Source organism: Dioscorea cayenensis, chromosome 17, assembly GCF_009730915.1.
Source record: "Dioscorea cayenensis subsp. rotundata cultivar TDr96_F1 chromosome 17, TDr96_F1_v2_PseudoChromosome.rev07_lg8_w22 25.fasta, whole genome shotgun sequence".
NCBI classification, from domain to species: Eukaryota; Viridiplantae; Streptophyta; class Magnoliopsida; order Dioscoreales; family Dioscoreaceae; genus Dioscorea; species Dioscorea cayenensis.
Window position 1 is genome coordinate 20,662,075 of NC_052487.1, and position 21,534 is coordinate 20,683,608.

Here is a 21,534-nt window from a genome sequence, read left to right on the forward strand (position 1 = left end):
TGTTTGAAAAATTATAATCACCCGTGATACTGTTTATCAATGTCAGCCGTTGAATTATGATCCAACGGCTGATAATTTAATGTTCATAGATTTCTTATCTATGTACGTCCTCTGGAGATGTAAATTCTATATATATATATACATAAAAAAAAAAATCAATATTTATCTTTATAATTTTATAAATAACTATCATTTAAAAATATATATATATATATATATATAAAGCGCCGTGTTTCACTCACTTTAGCCAACCTTCACATCGGAAACAATGCAAGTGACGGCGAGGTTCTCCGGCCACTGCTCCGTCTACTCCTCCGCCATCAAGCCTTCCTTCTTCTCTCCGATCTCCACCAGGCTTCCCCGCCCCCATGCCCTTCCATTCCTCTCTTACCGTCCCATCTCGCTCCAAATCCGTCCTCTCAGCGCCACCATTTGTTCCAATTCGTCCTCCTTCTCCGATCATGCCTTCAAGATTCAGGTAAATCCAAATACTCTTGATTCTTATCGGAAAATCCTACTTCCTTGCTCTGATCTCCTTGTCTTTCCTTCAGGGCTCGGAGCCATGCCTGAGAGCTGTGATCGCTGGCATGGAGAAAGTCTATTTTAGTAGAAACCCCACCGCCAAATCGATCCTGGACCTTGTTCGATCCCACGACGGTGACCATGTCTTCTACGATCATGTGGCCTTTCGTACTTTTGGGGTAAATTAATCCATGCTCTGGTTTTGCGAATTGTCCGCATTTTAGTGAAAAACAAAAATTTTGATTCTTTGATGTTGTGTGTGTGTGTGTGTGTGTGTGTGTGAAGGTAGACGGGCATGGGATTGATTCCATTGCGAAGTTTTTCTTGGATTTTGGGTATGTGCAGCGCGACGAGCTGAGATTTCCTGCAAAGAAGCTGAAGGCACTCTGGTTTTCCCCTCCGCAAGCTGAGCATTGTGATGCTGAACCTTTGCCGAGGGTTTTCATTTCAGAGCTTCTCGTTGATGAATTGAGTCCTCGGAGCCAGGTCTTAACATTTCACTGTAATATGATTTTTATCTTGTTGTGTTTCTATGCGTTCAATCCATCCCTTTCCATGATTCCAAACTCGGCTAAAAACTGAATTATAGTGATATACTCAATAAGATAGATGTTGGAGAAGTTTCAAATTTGCATCTTTTTTGGCATGTTTCTTTGAATTGACATTCGAGTACAGTGCCTGTTTAAGTATTGAGGTTGATTGGTTCATAGCGTGCATGGTCTGATATGGTTTAAAAATGTAGGAAATTATCAGAAAATATACTCAGTTATCTGGTGGTGGATACAAACATGCAGCACTTGCCAGTACGTTGGGATGTTTAACATGGGGAAAACCATTGTATTCTGATTATGAACTGCTTTCCCGGTAACTCTTTTGGATTTTTTTTTTCTTTGGCCATCTACTCTTTCTTATCGAACATAAGATTGATGTGTGTATCATGACTTGTGGGAGATGCGTTGCTTGTTTATTGGGAATTCTCAGTTTTGATGTGTGAAATTAAGTAGTTGGTAGTGAAGGCTCAATATAGTTCTGGTTTAGTTTGCTATTATGTCTCACAGAGTTTTTAGTCTTTCATATGGTAGTTTTTTTCTTAATTACTACTGGGAGTAATTATAATTTTTATTATTGGGCTGGCAGGGAGAGTGAATATGCTGCATGGACTCTTGTAAATGGATATGCGTTAAACCATGTTACTATTTCTACCCATCGGCTGAAGTCGGAGATTAGAGACATTAACAATCTGAATCGGTTTCTCGAAGATCAAGGATACAAGTTGAATTCTGATGGGGGAGTATTGAAAGGTTAGCAATCAACTCTTCTTAGTGTTTAATGGAAACATTTGGCAAGATAACCGGATAACATTTGCTTTCTTTCTCAAGTGTTGTGGTAAAATATTTGTCTTTTACTTATTTGGAGAAAGTATAGTGTAGAATGTGAGGGCAGCATTTATAAAAATAAAATAAAATTGGGATGAACCCCTTTCATTACCAACATAGCAAAAAGTACAATGGTAGAATGATATCACAAGAGAGTAAGACCAAACAACCCAGGCACAAACATCGATGAATTAGTGGTTTTTTAACAAGGAGGTGGGGCTCAGTGCACATTGATTTCTGTTTTGCTATTATCAGCATACAAACAATGGAAAATGTTGGGGAGGTTTTCTTTTTGAGGATCATAGTATTGCTGTATTGCACAACATGTTCTTTAAATGCTGTATTTTTTATTCGAACATTGAAAAAGAAACATTTTGATATCTTTATTTCTTTTGCCAATTAACAGTGAGCCCTGACGGCCTTCTACTACAAAGTTCAACAGTGGCTGATTCAACATCCTTCACTTTTGCTGATGGTGTCACTGAATCTGTTCCTTGCTGCTATATTGAATTTGCTGAACGACTTCTGCTGCCCCAATATACAAATTTGGCTGATGAAGAGGTTCGATTTCTCTGCTTAACCCAAAGGAATCCAAATTCTTACAAAATCTTGCCGTACTAACTTGAATTTACAAGAAGTCCAATAGTAACCAATGTAATTCCTGCCAAGCAAAGAAAAGGATTGGTGCTTCCTGTTGGGGGTGTGAATGCTTAAAACCAAGTTAACAGTGGGATGATAGCTCTTGACATTCTATTACTTTCTTGCATCATAGGATATCACAAAATTAACTTTCAACACTAGCAAATTATCAGGCAGAAAAGAGACTGGTAGCTTTCATTTCTCCCTTGTTAGTTAGCCTCCATAACCAACTATCCCTAACTTGTTTTCAATAAGGCATGCAGAATCCAAACACTTCAAATGCATTGGTTTGCTATTATAAAGTACTTGTCACAGGGAAATAGAATAATATGTCAGTTTAAGGAAAGGGCAAAGCGTCCAGCACAACCAAGCCAAGAATGTGCAATTTTTGCACTGATAGAGTTTCTTGGGTTCAGTCATTTGTTTTCTCCAAGTCAAGACATCAAACCTTTGATTGCAAACGTTAGAGTTTTGAAGGTTGGGCATCAAATGATTATTGCTTCTTTCATTATATTTTCTTAGCTTCATCATTTTTGTTGCTTGCCGGACATTTAATATGAACTTGCATAAATGACGGATTTGTTCTCCAGATATTATTGACCAAGTTGTTGCCGAATATTACAGACAATTGAAGGCTTTTCTTCTGTTACTTTCACAAACATAGAATCATCCAACCTGATTTGTTTCTCTGTTTTACTTTCATTGCTCCATTAGTGTAATCTCTCATTCTTACAATTTTTTTTAAATCAATGTTTTTATCTCCAGATCCAGGAATTCCACAGACGTGATGGTTTCGAGGTGGGCAATGCCGACAAGATTTTCGAAAGCACATCTAAGGAACAATTGACTCGGAAAACTACATGATTCATGAAATTTAGCCGATGATTCTTGAAACTTTTAGCCGAAGTTTACATGCTACATGAAGTTTAGCGTACATGATACATGTATGTATATATATATATATCAGTCAGCTCAATGCTCAAAAACTTGTATGACTTGATGGTTCAGTTAGAATAATCTTGTTGTGGGATTATAAATAAAGAAGATTCAGAACATTGAACCATGAAGCATCTTTATACCTCACTTCTTTGGAAGTGATGAAGTTTACCGGCTCTCCAAACTGTACCCTCTTGAAATATTAGTTTGTGTGTTTATATATTCCAAGTAGCTGTATCATCAAGCTAGTACAAATCCAATTATCAGGTGTTTTAAACAGATATAACAAAAATGGAACATTTTTATATAAAATTTATAATTTGTAAAATTGAAATTAATTTTAGAAAAAGCTTTATAAATTTTTATGAGATTTCGACTAGTATTTGTTTTTAAAGGAAGAGATTTGAACTCTTGATTTTTATCTAGGATCAACTCTTGGTGTTTTCGGGATATCTGTTCCTCTCGTAAAAAAATTAAAATTTACATGAGAGTAAACAATAATGATGATCAATAGGGCCTACAATCTCAAACACTCATGGTGATTTCAAAACTTGGATTGCTAAAGTGACATGGGTTTTCGGTCCTTTTGGCCCTGCGCATTAAAACTTTTTGTTCTTATAAAAAATCAATATTTACAAGAGAACAAAATTCTCATTCTAAACAATTTAGCAAGGCATGGAGGCAATGATATATGTATATATATATAACAACATGTGTCTTTTGTCATGCTGCCGTAAAAGTGACCAACTATATTGCATTACCATTATGCTTCAAATATGAAACCACTTTGGTCATATTCTTAGTCTCTCTGGGAACCTAACCTTAATCATTAATGTTCACTTGGGTCCTTGTATGGATATCTAAGATCTCATCATTCAAGTTATTTTTTGAAACATCTCGCTGAAAAGCAACAACGACATATTCAACTAATGCCTCTCTCACTCATTTTGATTCTAGTAAAAATTGATCATACTTTCTTCTTTTGGTAATCTATTGCCTAGGACAAGACATGAAGAGACTTAAGCTGGAGGAATCTCCGACGACTATGAAATACAACATTGACTTCTCGTACACTTTTTCTAATGCTAGTGGGAGTTGTTTCTTCACCGAGGAACCATTTGAACATCCCAAACACTACATTATGATAGAGAGGGCATAGACAAATGATCCGTTTAGGTGATCTTTTCTTGAAAGCCTTGGCATTATGTGTATCCAACTCTTTTATTTGACATTATATTTCTCTTCCCCTTCCTCCCATTTTTTTATTTAATATTAAATTTCAACATATACTATATATGTCCTACATAACTTGTGTCATACTTGTATTCATTTTTTTCTTTTTAATAAATAAAAAGAGCCCATTAAATACGGTAAAAAAACTCCATTATGAAATGTCTCTGATGATCTCGTAGCACTGCCCCCATGCCATATTTAACTTAGTGAGCAAACACAGCTCCATGCAAATTACACTTAAGCCACCCACTTCTAGGAGCACCAAACATGAATTAAATATAGTAAAAACCCCCCATTATAAAATGTCCCCGATGATCTCGTAGCACTGCCCCCATGTCATATTTAACTTAGTGAGCAAACACAGCTCCATGCAAATTACACTTAAGCCACCCACTTCTAGGAGCACCAAACATGTATCATCACCTTACCTTGAGCTTCCTCCAAGCCTTCAAGAATTACAATCCTTGCTGGAAAGTAGATGATAATGGAAACTGATGCCAATTCCACACTATATTTGTTCTTGTTAATTTGATACACTGTTGTGAATTAATTCACAAGAACTCCAAATCAATGGATTATCACTGAAATTGATTCACAGAGTATCGAAACACATGAAACTCCACATAGATCATCATGCTATACTGATGAAGAGATCAATCAATCTTCATACTATACTGATTAAGAGATCAATCAAGCAGTAAGCTATATGTCCCATAGAGATCCACATCAACACAATCAATCAATCAAAACATAGTCCATCAACAATGGATTCATTACAGTCATAACTAGAAATGTAGAATGATAGATCTAGAGAAACTATATAGGAAATATAGTAGATAATGGGAAAGACTTCCCTCCCCGTAGAGATCGCCGGAGAAGATCACCGGAAAACTCTCCAAGGCCCAAGGATTTCACTTTCTTCTTCGATCCCCCCTTCTCCAAGCCATATGCCTCCTTATATAGTTGGTTCAACAGCACACCCCCTCCATTCACTCAACCAATGAGAATATTTCTTTACTCCAGGTCACCGGGTGTATGATAACCCGCGAGTTTCCAACTCTTCTTCCGAACTCTCCCACTTTTTCTTTCAGCCAATGGCATCATAACAGCTTCACACGTGTCACCAATCAATTTGTTCTTTGCTGACTCGCCCAGTCGCCTCTCCTGCACGTGATCTACTGCTCTTTGATTTAATTTTGGCGCCAACTTCCTGCCTGCCAAATCACCAAACATTACATACACACTCCATAGTAATAGACTAATTTGGAATGTAACACTGTCAGATAAGTTGTGCAATAAGCCAAAGAGCCAACCATTGAACAATGATCCTCCACCCCTTCCACAACAACATCAAGCTGTGACAAAAAAGGGGCAATCATTGGGCAATGTAAGAACATATGGCTTTGAGTTTCTATGAACCTATTACAGCATGGACATACATGTGGTATCCGCAAATTAAAATTGAGTTAATTTCAAAGTAGCCGACCTGTGTGTAAATGATAAAGTAATTAACATGTGTCCTCAACGTAGGATCCACCTTGATTTCAACCCTTGTCTTTCTCATCCTCATCCTTCAACTCATGCATGCTTCTCCCTCTCAAGTCTCAATCATGCATGTCCTCATTCATTAATGAATTACTTCATGCATGCATGAATGCATGCAATGCAATGCTACAAAATGTCCTTCTTCTTATCCTATATATCATGCCAGTCAGTTTACAAAGCCAACACTTGTCCATTAACTTTGCCATTCATTTCACATTCGATCTTCTTCCCACCTTATCCTTCATCCACTATTACTGGAATGTGACCAAAACTAAGGTATATATGCATAGACGTAAAATTAATACTTTGATACATATGTTCTCTCATTCTGTAAGAGCTGATGTTTGAACTTATTTTTGTTTCAATAAAAATACAAACACTTTATATTATAAATCTAATATTAATAGACTAAGAGATCAGTGGCATTAATTGCTGCTCTTACTTCTTCTTTCTCAACTTATCATCATGAGTTCTTGTTATCCAAATATACATCACTGTTAATGAGTTATGTTTGTGCAAGCAAAGTTGGCTTCTTTGGACCATTCATGGAAATCCATCTGGAATTCCATACCCTACTTAAACTCATTTTTTCCTTTTCAGATATAAAGCAAAAGAGCAAAAAGAAAAATATTAAAAAAGAGAGGAAAAACCAAAATTGATGATTGCCTGATTTCTTTGACCTTCTCATCCATGAAACTTTTCATGATATAATAATTATTATTGTTTTTAATAAATGTTTGAGCCTTGACGTCAGTAAACGACAGAATATTTTTCAAACTTATTCCTTTTAATTAATTAAATTATATAATAGAATTTATTAATTTTGAAGTGACTCATGTATGGTATGACAGATGGGAAGCGACTGCTTATAAATAATGACAATATTATGTATGTATGTATCTCATCTGTATCTATTGCATTATTAAATGGCTGAATATTCACTTGAAATCATCCACATATAACATGAATTTTATTTTTAAAAATTTTAAATTTTTTTAACCATTGATTTGAATGATGATGGTAACTCAGGGTGACATGTCCCACATCATATAAACTCCATGATTCATCCCTACATAAAAAAAATAGCTAAATTTCCATCACTCATGACTCAACATAGGATATGATAATTTTTATAAAAAGGAGATGAATCACAACTTTGAGAGGAAAAAAGAGTATAAATATACGGAAAAAAGAAAAAAAAACTAATAATAAATTTATAAAAAATAACCACAAACAATGAATTAACTTTTATGCAGAGATATTAAAAAAAAAAATGAAAACCACAAATATAAGAGATAGAGTTGACTGATAATGATATTAATGTAAAGAAATAATACTTTAAAATCACTAAGAAAGAATATGTCAAAAAAAATAAAAATAAAAAAAAAATCACTTGCCGGTGAGATCTAAAAAATCAGTTGATGAACGAGAATTCTCCTCAATGCTCGATGAGATGCATAAAAAGTTGTGGCTATGTTTAATGATATTTAATGCATCTCCTTAGAGCTCTTTAGTTTTTTTAGAAATACTAATAAAAAAACAACTTTAAAAAATTGTCACTTTTAACAAACATGTATTAAAATCTCACATAATTATTATTTTATTTTTGTAAAAAAATAATTATTTTTAAATATAATAATCAAAATTAAAAAAAAATAGTTTATAGATTAACTATGCCAACATTGGGTTAGTCATTAAATTAGTTATTCACTCTCATGCTAGGGTTGGATTTCAAATCTCACCCAACGTATGCAAGGTGACAGGTGAGGGTGCATGACCGGATGATCAATTCTTGGTTGTGTGCATGCCCTTGACTATTGGGTTTGTTGCATTTATCAATAAATTATAAATAAATAATGTAATCAAAATCCAACATGGAATCACTTGGATATTCATTAAAAAAAAACACTTTAGGCCATGGAATATTCTATCTGTCCTTTTAATCCATTATGATTTTAATAAAAAAAAAAAAGGTAAATAATGTTCCTTGCCTCAATTTGGATCAAATAAGGATCCAATAACCTCTTTTATCGGATCCGGTTCATCGTTATCGGGTATAAATGATTCGGATCCGGATCCAATTTCATCTCCCTCTTTATAAGTTATAACCAACCTCTCCATTCTTCTCCAAACTCCCACAAACACACAGAGAAAGAGAAAGAAAGCTGTGACCTTTGTGAAGATTAGAGCTCCAAACTCCATTGCCGAGCATCAAAGCTTCAACCTTTATCCTTCTCCTGAGAAGGTGGCTGATGGGTCTGAGCACTTCTCTTTTCCTCTCCTCTTTGCGTGGCTCTGAGATCAAGAACACTAGCTTTTTCCGCCACAAGCTCTGAAGAAGATCATGGTCTTTTGAGCTTAATCTTTGGAATTGAATTTTGGGTGTGTGTGTGTGTGTTTTTTTTTTTCAAAGGAAAACATGATGTTTTTAGGTGATAAACGAGGAGAGATTTCATGGTCTTTGATGAAGAATCAAGGGATTTCTCCTCATCCTTTTGAGACTTTGCTTGGTTCTGTCTTTCATGGTATAATCTCTTTCTGTTTCTCTTGATTAAGGTTTCAAACTTAGTTTTTTTTCTGCTGAACTTGATGGAAATTTTCAGTTTTGCAAATGTTTGGATGAATATTTAGATAATTTTAGCTTTACTAGACTTGTTTTGGCCAGTGAATTAAGTTTGAGAATTGAGATGAAGAAGTTAAATGTTTTCAGAATCAAGAAGACCCATTGTGAACTTTGAAGATGTTGTTTGTGCAAACACAACAGAAGGGGCAATGCATAGATCACCATTTGAGTTAGAAGAAACCATTGATGAAGATATGGATGATAGTCTTCACCATCCAGAGAAAAAAAGGCGGCTTTCGACCGATCAAGTTCAGTTTCTTGAGAAGAGTTTCGAGGTTGATAACAAGCTCGAACCGGATCGAAAAATTCAACTAGCAAATGAGCTCGGTCTGCAACCCCGGCAAGTCGCCGTCTGGTTTCAGAATCGCCGAGCTCGTTGGAAAACCAAACAGCTGGAGAAGGACTTGAGAACACTCAAATCTAGCTACAATTCACTCAAGCTTGATTATGACAATCTTCTCAAAGAAAATCAGAAACTCAATGCAGAGGTCCTTCATTCAATCCCAAACTTTGCCTTTTTAAATTTCAAGAGTTTGAATGAATTATTTAGTTCATGGCATTACATACAAATAAGATCATATTTGTGTTTGCAGGTGATTTCACTGACTGATAAACTGCTCTTGAAAAAGATTGGTGAAAAAACAAAACCTGAAACTAAGGCCAGTAATCAATTGCAAAATGTAAACTTTTTCTTAGCTTCTGTGCCATCTTGTAAGCAGGAAGATCTTAGTTCTACTAATACTGTTATATTCGACAAAGATAGCGAAGCCGGAGCTCGAACTCCTCTGTTTGAGCTTACCGACTCCTCGAACGCATTCGAACCGGAGAATTCTGATCTATCCTATGTCGAAGAGGACGAGAAAGTTAAGCAATACAGTTGTATGAAACTCGAAGATAGTTCTGGGAATTATGATTATGCATTGGAGGATCAAGGCTTATGGTTATGGTCTTAGTAAAATTCCACATTTTCTTGCCTTAATGTGTTCTCTATCTCTCATATGTCCATCCATCAATCCTTCCACTTCTTTGTTTACTTCTTTCACTTGTGTATCTGAAATAAGAATCAGAAAAAGGTTCGAATATTCTTGTGATTTTCACCAAGACATATTTTGTTATGAAGTCTGATATTTTAACCGCTTGTTATTACTGTAGTGACTTCTGTGAATTAATCTTATTGTAGCTCAATTACACATGTTTTCGGTTTTTGAGAAAGTTTGTTTTAGCATTGAATTGGAAGGGATATTGAATGGTGTTTTTATGGATGGAAATGGAGAGTATGAAGGCAAGAGAGCCATTCTTGGGTGACAATGTCACAATAGTATCACATGGGTGAATGACATGGATGCTATTTCTTGCTCATCTTTTGTCTCCGCATGAAATCAACACTGAAATCGATTTGAAATTATTATTATTATTATTATTATTTATTTATTTTTTACAAAAACTATAATAAGTGCTACATTACAAAAAGTTGTAAAAAAAAAAAGAAATGTACACTGGCACAATAATTACGATGATTTAATGATTTTTTAGAGATTTATTACTCTCCGTTCTTTTTTATCTGTCGTGGTTAACCTAATTTTATATATAAAAAAATTAATTATTTTTATAAAATTATCTCTAATTTATATTTTTATATTTAGTTATTATATTTAATTCTTAGAAAAAAATTAAATATAGTGTTAAAGATAATTTTAGAAAAAAATAATAAATATTTTTTTAATATTAAAAAATGACAAATAACAAAAAAAAAATATAAATTTATAACAGATAAAAAAATAAATGCACGTAATAAATAGAATAAGCTAATACGATAGATAAGGACGACTCAAGTGTATCCAAGATAACATATTAAAATTCACAGTTCATAATAATACATCTCTTGTATTGCAATTATGGAGAATTCAACACTTCCCAACAGAGGATTAGTAAATAGTTGGTAAATCGTGCGGAAATCGCTAAAAAAAAGACAGTTAGGAATTATGACACGTGTACGGATGAGATATTTCCAGCTGTGCCGACCACGCTTATGTTGTCGCCATGTGGCTCTTTTTCGGATTTGTCTGTTCTGAGTGACGTCATCTGGGGCTCACACACGTGGGACAAACAAGGCGATCGTGGAAGCCCACGTGCATGCCAGCGGTTCCAGCTTGTCTTGCAACGTGGCGAATCCTAAGTGGCCACTTCTTCACGCATGGTGTTTGGGCCCCACCTACTTTTGTCGTCTTCTTCATTTGTCGTTTTCCCCTTGGACCACGTCAATGCGCGTCCTACTTGTTCGGTCAACACGTGTCTGGTCAAAATAATTCCCAAAAACTTAATTCAAAAAGCAAGGGAACTAATCTTCTTTACTGTGGATGTTCTGGTGTTTTGTGGATAAGCTCCCCAAAAAAGTAAGTTTGATTTGAAATCTTCAAAGTTTCAAATCTTCAAATCTCAACTTTAAAATCATAGTTTGATTTTTTTTTTCTTGCATTTTTTTTTTCAGAAAAACAGAAATTGTTTCTTCAATGAGAGTTACAACAAACTTAGCCTTAACTCTCGATAAAAAGAGAAAAAAAGAAGTTCAAACTAATTAAAAAGAATAACTGAAATTCATCAATAAATTAACAAGAGTTGAGAGTGTTCCAATTTGAGATCAAGCAATTCATCTCAGAAATCACCAAAAACATCAACAATGGAGAATGTACCAATTAAACGTGCAAGTCTTGCAGTTCAAATGAATGCTCTCATGAGAAAAAACCTCACATTTCAGGTCACATTGTTGTCAATTTTATTTTATTTTTTTCTGAATACATTATGATCAAACATTATATATCTGCTGTCAATCTGAATACATGTGTATTTCTTTTTGTTTTTTATTCAGAAACGAAATCTCCGAACGAACATTAGACTGCTAGTGATCCCTGTTCTATTATGTTTATTACTATTTGGTCTTGAAAAATTAGTGAATCATGTCATGGGAGGACTAAAGAACACTTGTGAGTGTAGACATTGTCAAGAAACCAATCCAAATGAAGATAATTGTTCACATGTTTGCTCGGTAGAGCTCTTCGAAATGGCATCAATGGATAATTTTCCGTGTCCGATATCACAACCTGCTAAATGGCCACAACTTTTTTCGATACCAAAGTCCGAGTTTCGTGCGACTAAAAGAGATAATTCAAGAACTTTGAACAACTTGGAATTGCCGGACAAGTCTTGCAGAGTGGCCGGCAACTGCCCGGTCAGCATACTCATCACTGGATTTAACAGAACTTTGGCAAAGAGTACTAATCAATCGATATTCTCACTGTATTTAGTTGGTGTAACTGCTTAAGATATTTTCATTTGATTTTTTATCTTTTTGATAGATTTGGGAAAGAATTTATATGGAACAATGGCATTCTCAGAACCTGTGGATGCATTAGATCCTTTCACCGTCTCATCTGAATACATTATAGTAAGCTCGTTCGTCTTTTTTATTAACAAGTAACAGTTTTGATTGAAGGGGATTTCAATTGAAATTCAGTAACTTTCAGGGCACTTCTACAGATCTTGCATTTACTTATTATGCCGATCCGGCTTTTCTGGACCCTGTGGAACCATTGTTGCTTGTTCAGCAGAATTGCAATCCAAAAATGTCATTCCCGCTTTCGATCAAAGTTGATGGTGTTTCTCTTTTGAAAGGTATATATATATTTTTTATTTATCTTGATCAATCGGTGTCGCATCAGTATCATTGAATTATTCATGTCTTGTGTTACAGAAGTAGAGTGTGTTGAGGGACTAACCTTATGGAGAAGAGATTCATCGACTATAAATCGTGAGATATATTCAGGATTCAAGCAAAGTAATCCTAACAAAGATATCAATGAATACTTTGCAGGTTGTTGCCTAATCTTTTCCATAGATTCATTCAATTGTTTCTCATATAATTTTTTTCGGAATGCTTGAAATTCAGCTTATGACTTCTTGAACACAAATGGAAACATCTTCAATGTGACATTGTGGCACAATGGGACTTCTAATGATAATAAAAAGTCACTTAGTAGGATTCTTCGTGCTTTGAATGCGGTGCGTATCACAGATTGATTTTTAACTGTCGTTAAATCGAAAAGAAGAGTGAAATAGTACATAATTGTTAGTTTGTAATACTCTACAGGCATCAAATTCATACCTCCAATTTTTTAAAGGTCCTAATGTGAAGATGGTGCTTGATTTTGCCAAAGAAATGGCGAAAAGTGCTAGTCCAATGAAAAGATTAGATATTTCTTCTGCTTTCGGTCCTCCTTTTTTCACTTGGATAATTGAGATGTTGTTACCGGTAAACTTCCAAACTTCTAATCATTCAATAGACATTTCTGTTTCCTGAATTATTGAACATCAAAATTTCTTGCAGGTGATGTTAGTTTCTCTTGTTTATGAGAAGCAGAATAATCTCCGAATGATCATGAAAATGCACTCGCTCGGCGACCGTCCTTATTGGATAATAACTTACGCATATTTCCTTCTTATATCGTCTTTATATATCTCAGTCTTCATTTTATTCGGATCATTTCTCAGTGAGTTTAAGCTCGAGAATTCAAAATCAACATACATTGTTTTCCTTTTCGTATTCCTCACACAATTATCGTGTATTGTCATTGTATCAGGGTTGAAGATTTTTACTTTGAATGACTACAGTGTGCAGTCTGTATTCTACTTCATATATATAAATTTACAGATTGCACTTGCATTCTTCTCATCAATATTTTTTTCTGAAGTCAAGACTGCTGCAGGTTTGAATTTTGAAACACACAAATGCTCTGATGAACTCATCGAAACTTTAGCATCTAACATTATGTATCATACCTTTATTTATATTTCAGTTATTGGATACATCTATGTGTTTGCATCGGGATTATTTTCGGGCATGATTCTCAATGAATTCCCATGATGATAATTCCAATTCAAGTAAGTTGTTTCCATTATTAATTGTCACAAAAATTCACAACCAACATTAATTCATTGCAATTTTCTTCCAGGCATGATTATATTAACACAAATCCTCCCTTTTATGTCTCTATACCGTGGTTTATTTGAGCTCGGAGAATATTCACTCAGAGCAGAGTCTATAGGAGTTGGTCGTGTCGGTTGGAGAGATATCTGGGTCGAAAAGCAAGGATTGCTAAATGTTTTACTTATTATGTTCGGAGAATGGGTGATACTACTAATGATTGCATTTTATTTCGATCAAGTTCTTTCCATCGGTAGCGGAGTTAGAAAACATCCTCTATGGTTTATGCGCTGTGTGAATTCGGAACGAAAAAGAAGTACTGAAATTCAGCAACCTTATTTTTATGTTGAAGTGGAAAAATCAGATGTTGCTCAAGAGGTATGTTTTCAAATTAGTTGCTCAAGTATCATACGACTACATTTGCCTAATCTTTCGATTGTTTTTTTCTAGGAGGAGAAGGTGGAGAAGTTACTGCAGAGACCTTGCAACGATAACATCATCATTTGCAGTAAATTAAAAAAGGTGTACCCGGGAAGAGATGGAAACCCGGAGAAATTTGCTGTTAAAGGATTAACACTAACGAGTTAGTCAGGGAGAATGTTTCGGCATGCTTGGTCCAAATGGAGCCGGAAAAACATCGTTTATTAAGATGGTTAGTAATACTATCAAACTATTCTTCTTGTTAACAAATTTTCAAAGCTGAAGTAGTAAATTCGGCAGATGACAGGGCTCATACCGCCTTCTTCTGGCACGGCATTTGTTCGAGGATTAGATATTAGTCAAGACATGGATAAAGTGTATTGCAGTATGGGTGTTTGTCCACAACATGAGTAAGCATCAAACGGAATTATTACTTTTGAATTACAATTATTTTCAGTAACAACTCGATCGGTTTTGCTTGAAGTTTACTATGGGAAACACTAACCGGAAGAGAGCATCTACTGTTTTACGGCCGACTAAAAAACCTTCATGGACGTGCACTGGAAGAGGTATGGTGTACTTCAATATACATCGAAATGAAACAAGAATTGCCGAAACTTATCTCTAATTTTTGTAGGCTGTCAAAGAATCATTGCAGAGTGTAAATTTATCAGATAAAGCTAATACATTATCAGGGAAATATAGTGGAGGCATGAAAAGAAGACTCAGTGTTGCCATTTCGCTTATCGGCAATCCTAGTGTATGTCATACTAAAAATTCAGTAATATTTTAGTGATGAAATTCACCGGCTATTAATGAATTTCAGGCTGTGTATTTGGATGAACCAAGCACAGGACTAGATCCTGCATCAAGGAAGTATTTGTGGAGTGCTTTACTCAATGCGAAGCAAAATAAAGCAATCATACTTACAAGTAAGAAGTTCAACATGAATTAAGATAACTCTATTTCAAATTATACTAATTTCGCCTTTTCTTTTCAGCACATTCAATGGAAGAAGCAGAAGCTTTATGTGATCGAGTAGGAATATTCGTCGATGGTAGTCTCCAATGCATTGGCAATCCTAAAGAGGTAACTAATTCAAGACAGTAAAAATTCATGAACATAGATTGCAGCATACCGAAGAGATTGCTAAACTTTGTATATGATCTTAGCTCAAACAAAGGTATGGAGGATACTTTATGTTCACAATTACTACACCTCCGGATCAAGAAGGCGAAGTCGAGAAGTTAGTAAACCGAATCTCATCAGAAGCAAGTAAAGTCTACCATTTAGCAGGAACACAAAAGTTTCAACTATCTAAACAAGATGTCAAACTCGCCGATGTTTTTAAAGAAATCGAAAGCGCTAAAAAAGAACTCTCGATACATGCTTGGGGATTAACCGACACGACATTGGAGGATGTATTTATCAAAGTAGCCAAAGGATCAAATTCATTAACATAATGAAACTTATATCGATCCGGCTTCTTTTGCAACTTTAATGAAGACGTCTTCCATGGTTGTATCAGATAAAGCCCATGCCTGCACACTGAATTTGCTCTTGGCATCTTTAACGGCAAGAAAAACATCGGCAATTCGAACTTCTTGTTTCGGTAATTCGAATTTCTGAGTGCCTGATACATGATATATCTTTTTCGCATTCGGAGAAAGTTTATTTACCAGAACTTCAACCTCATGTTCTTCATTTGTAGATGTTGCCATTGTCAAAACATAATAACCTCCAAATCTAGCTTTAAGCTCTTTCGGATTTCCGATGCATTGCAAGCTTCCATCTACAATGATTCCTAATCTGTCACAAAGAACCTCTGCCTCTTCCATTGAATGAGCTGAAAATCAAAATTCTCAACTAATTATCATAAGCAGATAAATTAATTTGATGTCATGACTTGAATATATATTATTACTTGTGAGAATTATTGCTCGATTTTGTTTCGCTTGCTTGACAACATTCCACAAGTTGTTTCTTGAAGCAGGATCTAATCCAGTGCTTGGCTCATCCATGTAGACAACCTAAAAAGAATAATTCAATTCACATGAATTTGGAGGAAATCAAAGAAGAACATAAGTTAGACTGTTTACTTTCGGGTCACCGATAAGTGAAATTGCGACACTAAGCCTTCTTTTCATCCCACCACTATATTTTCCAACAAATTTATCTGCAATTCCTCCATGAAATAGATTAACACTCCTCAAGGATTCAGCAACAGCCTGCAATGAAATTCAAGATGAAGAATTTAAGAAAACCGATAAATCAATGTCTATAAAATCATCAACACATACTCACTTGCATCAAAGCTTCACCCTTGAGATTCTTCAATCTTCCATAAAACATTAGGTGTTCTCTTCCTGTCAGCATCTCCCACAGCATACTGCATTAATAATAGAAACAATTACAAACATGATTGAGCTTTTTTTTTGTGTGTGTATGTGTGTGTGTCTTTTAACAGAGTAAATTAACTTCTTACTCATTCTGTGGACATACACCCATGCTAGAGTATACTTTATCTTTTTCAGTTTGTATGTTAAGTCCCTGAACAAATGTGTTTCCTGATGTTGGTTTTACAAGTCCAATCATCTGCAAACCAAGTGAAATTCACTTCAGAATTTGACAAAAACCAATAATACTAATGAGAATGATATTAAATTACCATGTTGATCAAAGAAGTTTTGCCGGCACCGTTCGGTCCAAGCAAACCAAAACATTCTCCGCTTTGCAAAGCAATAGATACTCCTTTGACAGCAAACTTATCCTTATTCCCGTCTTTTCCCGAATAAACTTTCTTTAAATTATCACAAATGACAGCATGACTAGTTCTTGATTCAAGTAGTGAATGTTCAACCACTTCCCTCTGAAACAACCGAAAATTAAACATAACGAAGAATGCAAATAAAACCAAAAGTAAAATACAATGTTAAGACTTACTTCTCGAATAACATCAGGTTTCTCCATTTCAATAAAAACTTTTCCTGATTCACTTCTTTGTGTACTTATTGATTTCTTTGTCAGAAATCTTTGTAAAACCGAAAAAAGGCCTTTCATGCTTATGTTACCTCTAGAAGCAGTTCTATCGATATAATAAGCAAAAGGAAGGAGAATTAACCATTCTGCGACAATGATAATCAATACATCCTTCATTCCATTCAAATGATCACTTAAATCGGTCCATTGCATTCCGTGAGTTCCCATATAATCCCCACTGAAAGAATACTGGCTTAATTCATATAGTCCTCGATATAACGAAAATGCGGGAAGGAGCTCCATGACAATGAGCCAATTTTCTGCGGAATTATACATTACATGTTTAACAATGCAAACTTGTTTGTGTAGTTGTTTCAAACGGATAGAGATTTATAAAACTTACTTGGAAATGATGTGTCTTGAATAAAAGAAGGCAAAAGATAACCTCCAACGAATCCGGTCCCGAATATATAAATGTATGCAATTGCTAAGATCAAAGAAATACAATATTACAATTAGCATAAGGTATCTACACAAATTAGAATTCATGTTAAAAAACATACGGACCTTCTGCAGTTTTAACATCGGAGAAGAATGTTGTTGCAAGAAATGCAAGCACAATTTGCAAATTTACGTAAGTGAAGTAAAACACAAATTGAATACTGTAATCATTCAGCTTGAAAAATTTTAAACCTGCAAGACAGAATCAAAATTGAGTTCTAATGCTTCAAATTGAAACTATTTACTAGTAAGAAATTAGTTTCTTACCAATCAGAGAACCAAATACCATGAAAAATACAACGTATGCTGTCGATAAAAGTAGGAAATAAGCATAAGATATCGCCCAATAAGCACCATCTTCAAGTCCATGCATTTTCATCATAATTTTCAGTTTATGTTGCTTCTCATACACCAAATATGTCAGTATAACCTACATTAAAATACGAAAAATTATCACAAATAGCCGAGAAGTAGTAATTATGTTAAAGTATCAAAGTACCGGGAGAAGTAGTTCGATGACCCATTTGAAGAAGAGTGGACCGAGAAGAGAAGAAAAATCAAATGAAAGCTGTGTTGCAATTTTCGGCATTTCTTTTGTGAATTCAAATAACACCTTCACACCACTACCTTTCAAGAATTGAAGGTATGCATTAGAAACAATATTTATCGATCGAAGAACACGTAGTAATCCAGGAGTAGTGTCCCAAACACTTGTGTTTTGATACGTTGAGTTGTACCAAACATTCACATGAAAATTTCTGTCATCGGTCTCCAAAAAATCATAAGCTGCAACAGAAAGCAATAAAACAGTAACTCCAAATTGATAATTCACACAAGTGAAAGATGTTGCGGTAAAAGATTTATACCAGACATTACTTCATTGATCATCATTTCAGCATTCCCTTTTCGATAACCTTTAAACAGCTCATCATTTACATCAGATGAAGAACGACGCCATAATGGCAATCCTCGAACACACTCTAAATCTAATCCAGATTTGCAATGACGTGATTCAGAAAAAATTAAAGTCATACTTATCACCAAACAAGTAAATTTCATACCTTCTTGCATGGTAACAGTATCAATCTTAAATGAAAATTCTCGATTCGAATTTGAGATGCATTGAGGTTGGTTTGTGTATATTGGTCTACCATAAATAAAAGCAGGATCAATAAACTGTGTATCTCCACTCACTGTATCTGTTCCCTGAGATTGATTTCATTCCAAAACATTGTAATATTTTTTTTTTTTCATATGTTCTAATAAAATAAAAACAAAGGGAAAAGATTAAATAAGCTATAAAAACTCACAGGAATGAGCTCTGAGAATGCACTCAAGTAATCTGAAAGGTTTGAAGATGCAACATTTGTGAACAAATTTGCTGCCAAACCTGACAAATTGATAAACAGAAATTCAATGAATCAATCAAAGCACAATTAAAAGTATTAACTCTCAATAAGAACTTAAATTCACATACTGTTTGCTAGTGATTCATTGCCTCCAGTGAAAAGCACAGTGGCAGGACATGACTCAGAATCTCTGCAAGATTTCTCCGGTAAACCGGCAAACGTATCAAAACTGTTTTGTACTGCACGGTATTCCGGCCGAGGAACTTGCAGTAATACAGGCCATTCAAATGGGCTCGGTACCGAACAACTATCGACTTGATCCAGAGTCGAATACTGAATTCCGCAGACTGTCTCACATGAACCATTGCCATTTTTATCAACACAAGTACAACCACATTTGTACTTAGATTTATGCAACTCATTGTTGATCAAGCTCTGAATCAAAACTAGTAACACACAGAGAATTATCGGATACACGATGATTCTTATACTAGTTTTTCGATTTCTTTTCTGCAGTGATCATTGAATTAAAAACAGTTTCAGAAAACACAACAGTTAAGAAATTATCAAAGATTAAATTCAGAATAAAAGTAACCTGAAAGATAAGGTTCTTCCTCAATAGAGCATTAGCTTGTGTCCAGAAACTGGCAGCCATGAGTTGACTTGATAAATATATGAAGTCAGTTATGGTTTCTGATTGTGTTTAAAGTGAAATTTCATTGCTTTAAATAGTGCAATTCGTTGTGAACATGATCTTCTTAATCTTCATTATATATATATATATATATATATATATTTATGGATTTAGAGTCTTATCTTGTGGAGGAGAACTTTAGAAGTCAATTGATATTAATTATGTTTAGTGATATCATTTGAATGTATGTTTCCCAAGCATTTAAGTTAACGTGTTGATGGCAACAAGATAGATACAAATGAAACTTCCAACTAATGCTCAAGTTTTCAACTCTCACAAAATAAATAAAATAAATTTATCTATTTAGTATTAAAAAAATTATTACTGTGTTAATCCTTCACAAATTTTTCTTGCATATAAATTAAAAAAATTAGCATGGATTGCTGCCTCTAGTTTCAAAGAAGTTACCCAATATAAAAAATTTTAGAAGCAAGTTGAATTGATTATATAGGTAGTGTAATTAACGGTTTAATAATATTGAATATGTATCAAACCATCAATAGATGAATTGAATGGTTCAATTGAAGCATGAAATGGTTGGTCAAATTTATTATTATTAAAAAAATTAGATTTTTTTTTTAACAAAGACAATAAACACGGCTCCATGGAGCACAGCGCTCAGTCTGATCCGGTTCCTTCCCTTGAGTGAGGGCTAGTGTTTTCAGTTTGTTTGTGTCCTAGGGGGAGTTTGTCCCTCTAGTGGCCTGTTGGTTCTTTTTTGTGAGATATTGTGTTCATTGTGTGGTTTTTCACTTTTGGTGGGTTGACTTATGGCTTTTGTTGTTGGGACTGTTTTGTGTTATCTTAATGAACGTGGTTTATTTACTTTTTCAACCAAAAAAACAAACACGGCTCTATAAAAATATATATATACAAAGGGATAAACAGGTACACATAGTGCACCAGTAAAATTAGTTTTTTTTTTTTAAAAAAAACAACATTGTGTTTTGTTGAAATTTTGAAAACCACGCTTCATTTGGCAGTAGTGATGAGGAGTTGAATTAGAAACCAGCTCTGAGAAGTGGAAACCGCATATCATTAGATTAAAATTTATTAACTCATGTATTATTATTATAAGGTTATTTTTAAATTTATTAAAATATTATTATTATGTGCAAATTATAACCTTTAATTACTGTTGTTGAAAAGAGTTGCATTCTTAATCCGTCATTTGACGATCCGTCCCGTTGTAGATGTAGTTTTTTTTGAATAAAGTGGATAAACCACAAATTTATTAATAAGAAAATGAAGGAACAAAAAGAACAAAATACAGAAGAAGAAAAACAAAAAACAACAAAAAACAAAAAAAAACAAACTGACAGACAATAAAATAAATGCTGATATTCTCACCAGGGATGAGAATAGCAGTGAACAGGACTAGGATAAAAAAAGCAATAAAAAGGAAAAGGAGGAAGATAGCGAGCTGGGCTAACGAAGTCCACCATCTGGAGACGAAGGCCGGGTCCAGGCTACAAAAGAGGCGATTACTCCCGGTCTGTGGTGTGCGCCATTTCACCAGTAGTGTCCGTGGATCTGGAGCTCAGGAAGTTAAGAGAACGCTTGATCTTCTGAGCAGCATCAGATGGTTCCTGCGAAGAGGCACCGAGTCTGCGGTGATCCAAGAAAGAAGCATGTTAGGCATGCTTATGGAGTATAGAAGAAATTGATGAATATTTTTTTGGTTAAAAAAATACGATGCTATGCGTTCGGCCGGATGTTCCAGAATATGGCTCTAGAGC

The 21,534-nt window shown here is 34.7% G+C and overlaps 3 protein-coding genes and 1 pseudogene across 4 annotated transcripts; 3 read left to right on the forward strand and 1 right to left on the reverse strand.

Moving 5' to 3' along the window:
- The first annotated feature begins 238 nt into the window (after window positions 1–238).
- LOC120280003 lies at window positions 239–3,644 on the forward strand. Its single transcript, XM_039286693.1, has 7 exons — window positions 239–478; window positions 552–701; window positions 808–1,008; window positions 1,265–1,386; window positions 1,660–1,823; window positions 2,305–2,459; window positions 3,303–3,644. Exons 1-7 carry the CDS (start codon window positions 269–271, stop codon window positions 3,399–3,401), a joined length of 1,101 nt encoding a protein of 366 aa, XP_039142627.1. The 5' UTR covers window positions 239–268; the 3' UTR covers window positions 3,402–3,644.
- A 4,718-nt stretch (window positions 3,645–8,362) lies between these two features.
- Window positions 8,363–10,020, forward strand: LOC120279939 (homeobox-leucine zipper protein HAT5-like). 2 transcript variants are annotated; one of them, XM_039286618.1, is made up of 4 exons: window positions 8,363–8,598; window positions 8,684–8,776; window positions 8,962–9,362; window positions 9,468–10,020. In XM_039286618.1, the coding sequence occupies exons 2-4, from the start codon at window positions 8,716–8,718 to the stop codon at window positions 9,825–9,827; spliced, it is 822 nt and encodes a 273-aa protein (XP_039142552.1). In that variant the 5' UTR covers window positions 8,363–8,598; window positions 8,684–8,715; the 3' UTR covers window positions 9,828–10,020. The 2 variants fall into 2 exon arrangements, with proteins under 2 accessions (XP_039142552.1, XP_039142551.1); XM_039286617.1 differs by having other exon boundaries at window positions 8,363–8,776.
- A 1,419-nt stretch (window positions 10,021–11,439) lies between these two features.
- LOC120280576 lies at window positions 11,440–15,760 on the forward strand (annotated as a pseudogene).
- LOC120280577 (ABC transporter A family member 7-like) lies at window positions 15,708–19,825 on the reverse strand. The gene is made up of 16 exons (XM_039287448.1): window positions 19,697–19,825; window positions 19,230–19,611; window positions 19,063–19,142; window positions 18,814–18,958; window positions 18,619–18,738; window positions 18,252–18,538; window positions 18,020–18,182; window positions 17,819–17,944; window positions 17,655–17,738; window positions 17,216–17,571; window positions 16,941–17,141; window positions 16,758–16,867; window positions 16,577–16,661; window positions 16,372–16,500; window positions 16,197–16,302; window positions 15,708–16,118 (listed from the first exon to the last, which is right to left on the reverse strand). Exons 1-16 carry the CDS (start codon window positions 19,754–19,756, stop codon window positions 15,742–15,744), a joined length of 2,811 nt encoding a protein of 936 aa, XP_039143382.1. The 5' UTR covers window positions 19,757–19,825; the 3' UTR covers window positions 15,708–15,741.
- Window positions 19,826–21,534: the final 1,709 nt, after the last annotated feature.

What these genes read in the sequence shown, in the direction of transcription:
- LOC120279939 (XM_039286617.1), top strand. Translation starts at nt 8,671, where the DNA reads ATGATGTTTTTAGGTGATAAACGAGGAGAGATTTCATGGTCTTTGATG. An exon ending in GCTTGGTTCTGTCTTTCATG is followed by an intron (nt 8,777 to 8,961) that starts GTATAATCTCTT and finishes AAATGTTTTCAG; the next exon opens with AATCAAGAAGACCCATTGTG. An exon ending in ATCAGAAACTCAATGCAGAG is followed by an intron (nt 9,363 to 9,467) that starts GTCCTTCATTCA and finishes TTGTGTTTGCAG; the next exon opens with GTGATTTCACTGACTGATAA.
- LOC120280577 (XM_039287448.1), bottom strand. Translation starts at nt 19,756, where the DNA reads ATGGCTGCCAGTTTCTGGACACAAGCTAATGCTCTATTGAGGAAGAAC. An exon ending in GGAAGAACCTTATCTTTCAG is followed by an intron (nt 19,612 to 19,696) that starts GTTACTTTTATT and finishes TGATCACTGCAG; the next exon opens with AAAAGAAATCGAAAAACTAG. An exon ending in AAACTTCTTTGATCAACATG is followed by an intron (nt 16,868 to 16,940) that starts GTAATTTAATAT and finishes CTTGGTTTGCAG; the next exon opens with ATGATTGGACTTGTAAAACC.
- LOC120280003 (XM_039286693.1), top strand. Translation starts at nt 269, where the DNA reads ATGCAAGTGACGGCGAGGTTCTCCGGCCACTGCTCCGTCTACTCCTCC. An exon ending in TGATGGGGGAGTATTGAAAG is followed by an intron (nt 1,824 to 2,304) that starts GTTAGCAATCAA and finishes GCCAATTAACAG; the next exon opens with TGAGCCCTGACGGCCTTCTA. An exon ending in CAAATTTGGCTGATGAAGAG is followed by an intron (nt 2,460 to 3,302) that starts GTTCGATTTCTC and finishes TTTTATCTCCAG; the next exon opens with ATCCAGGAATTCCACAGACG.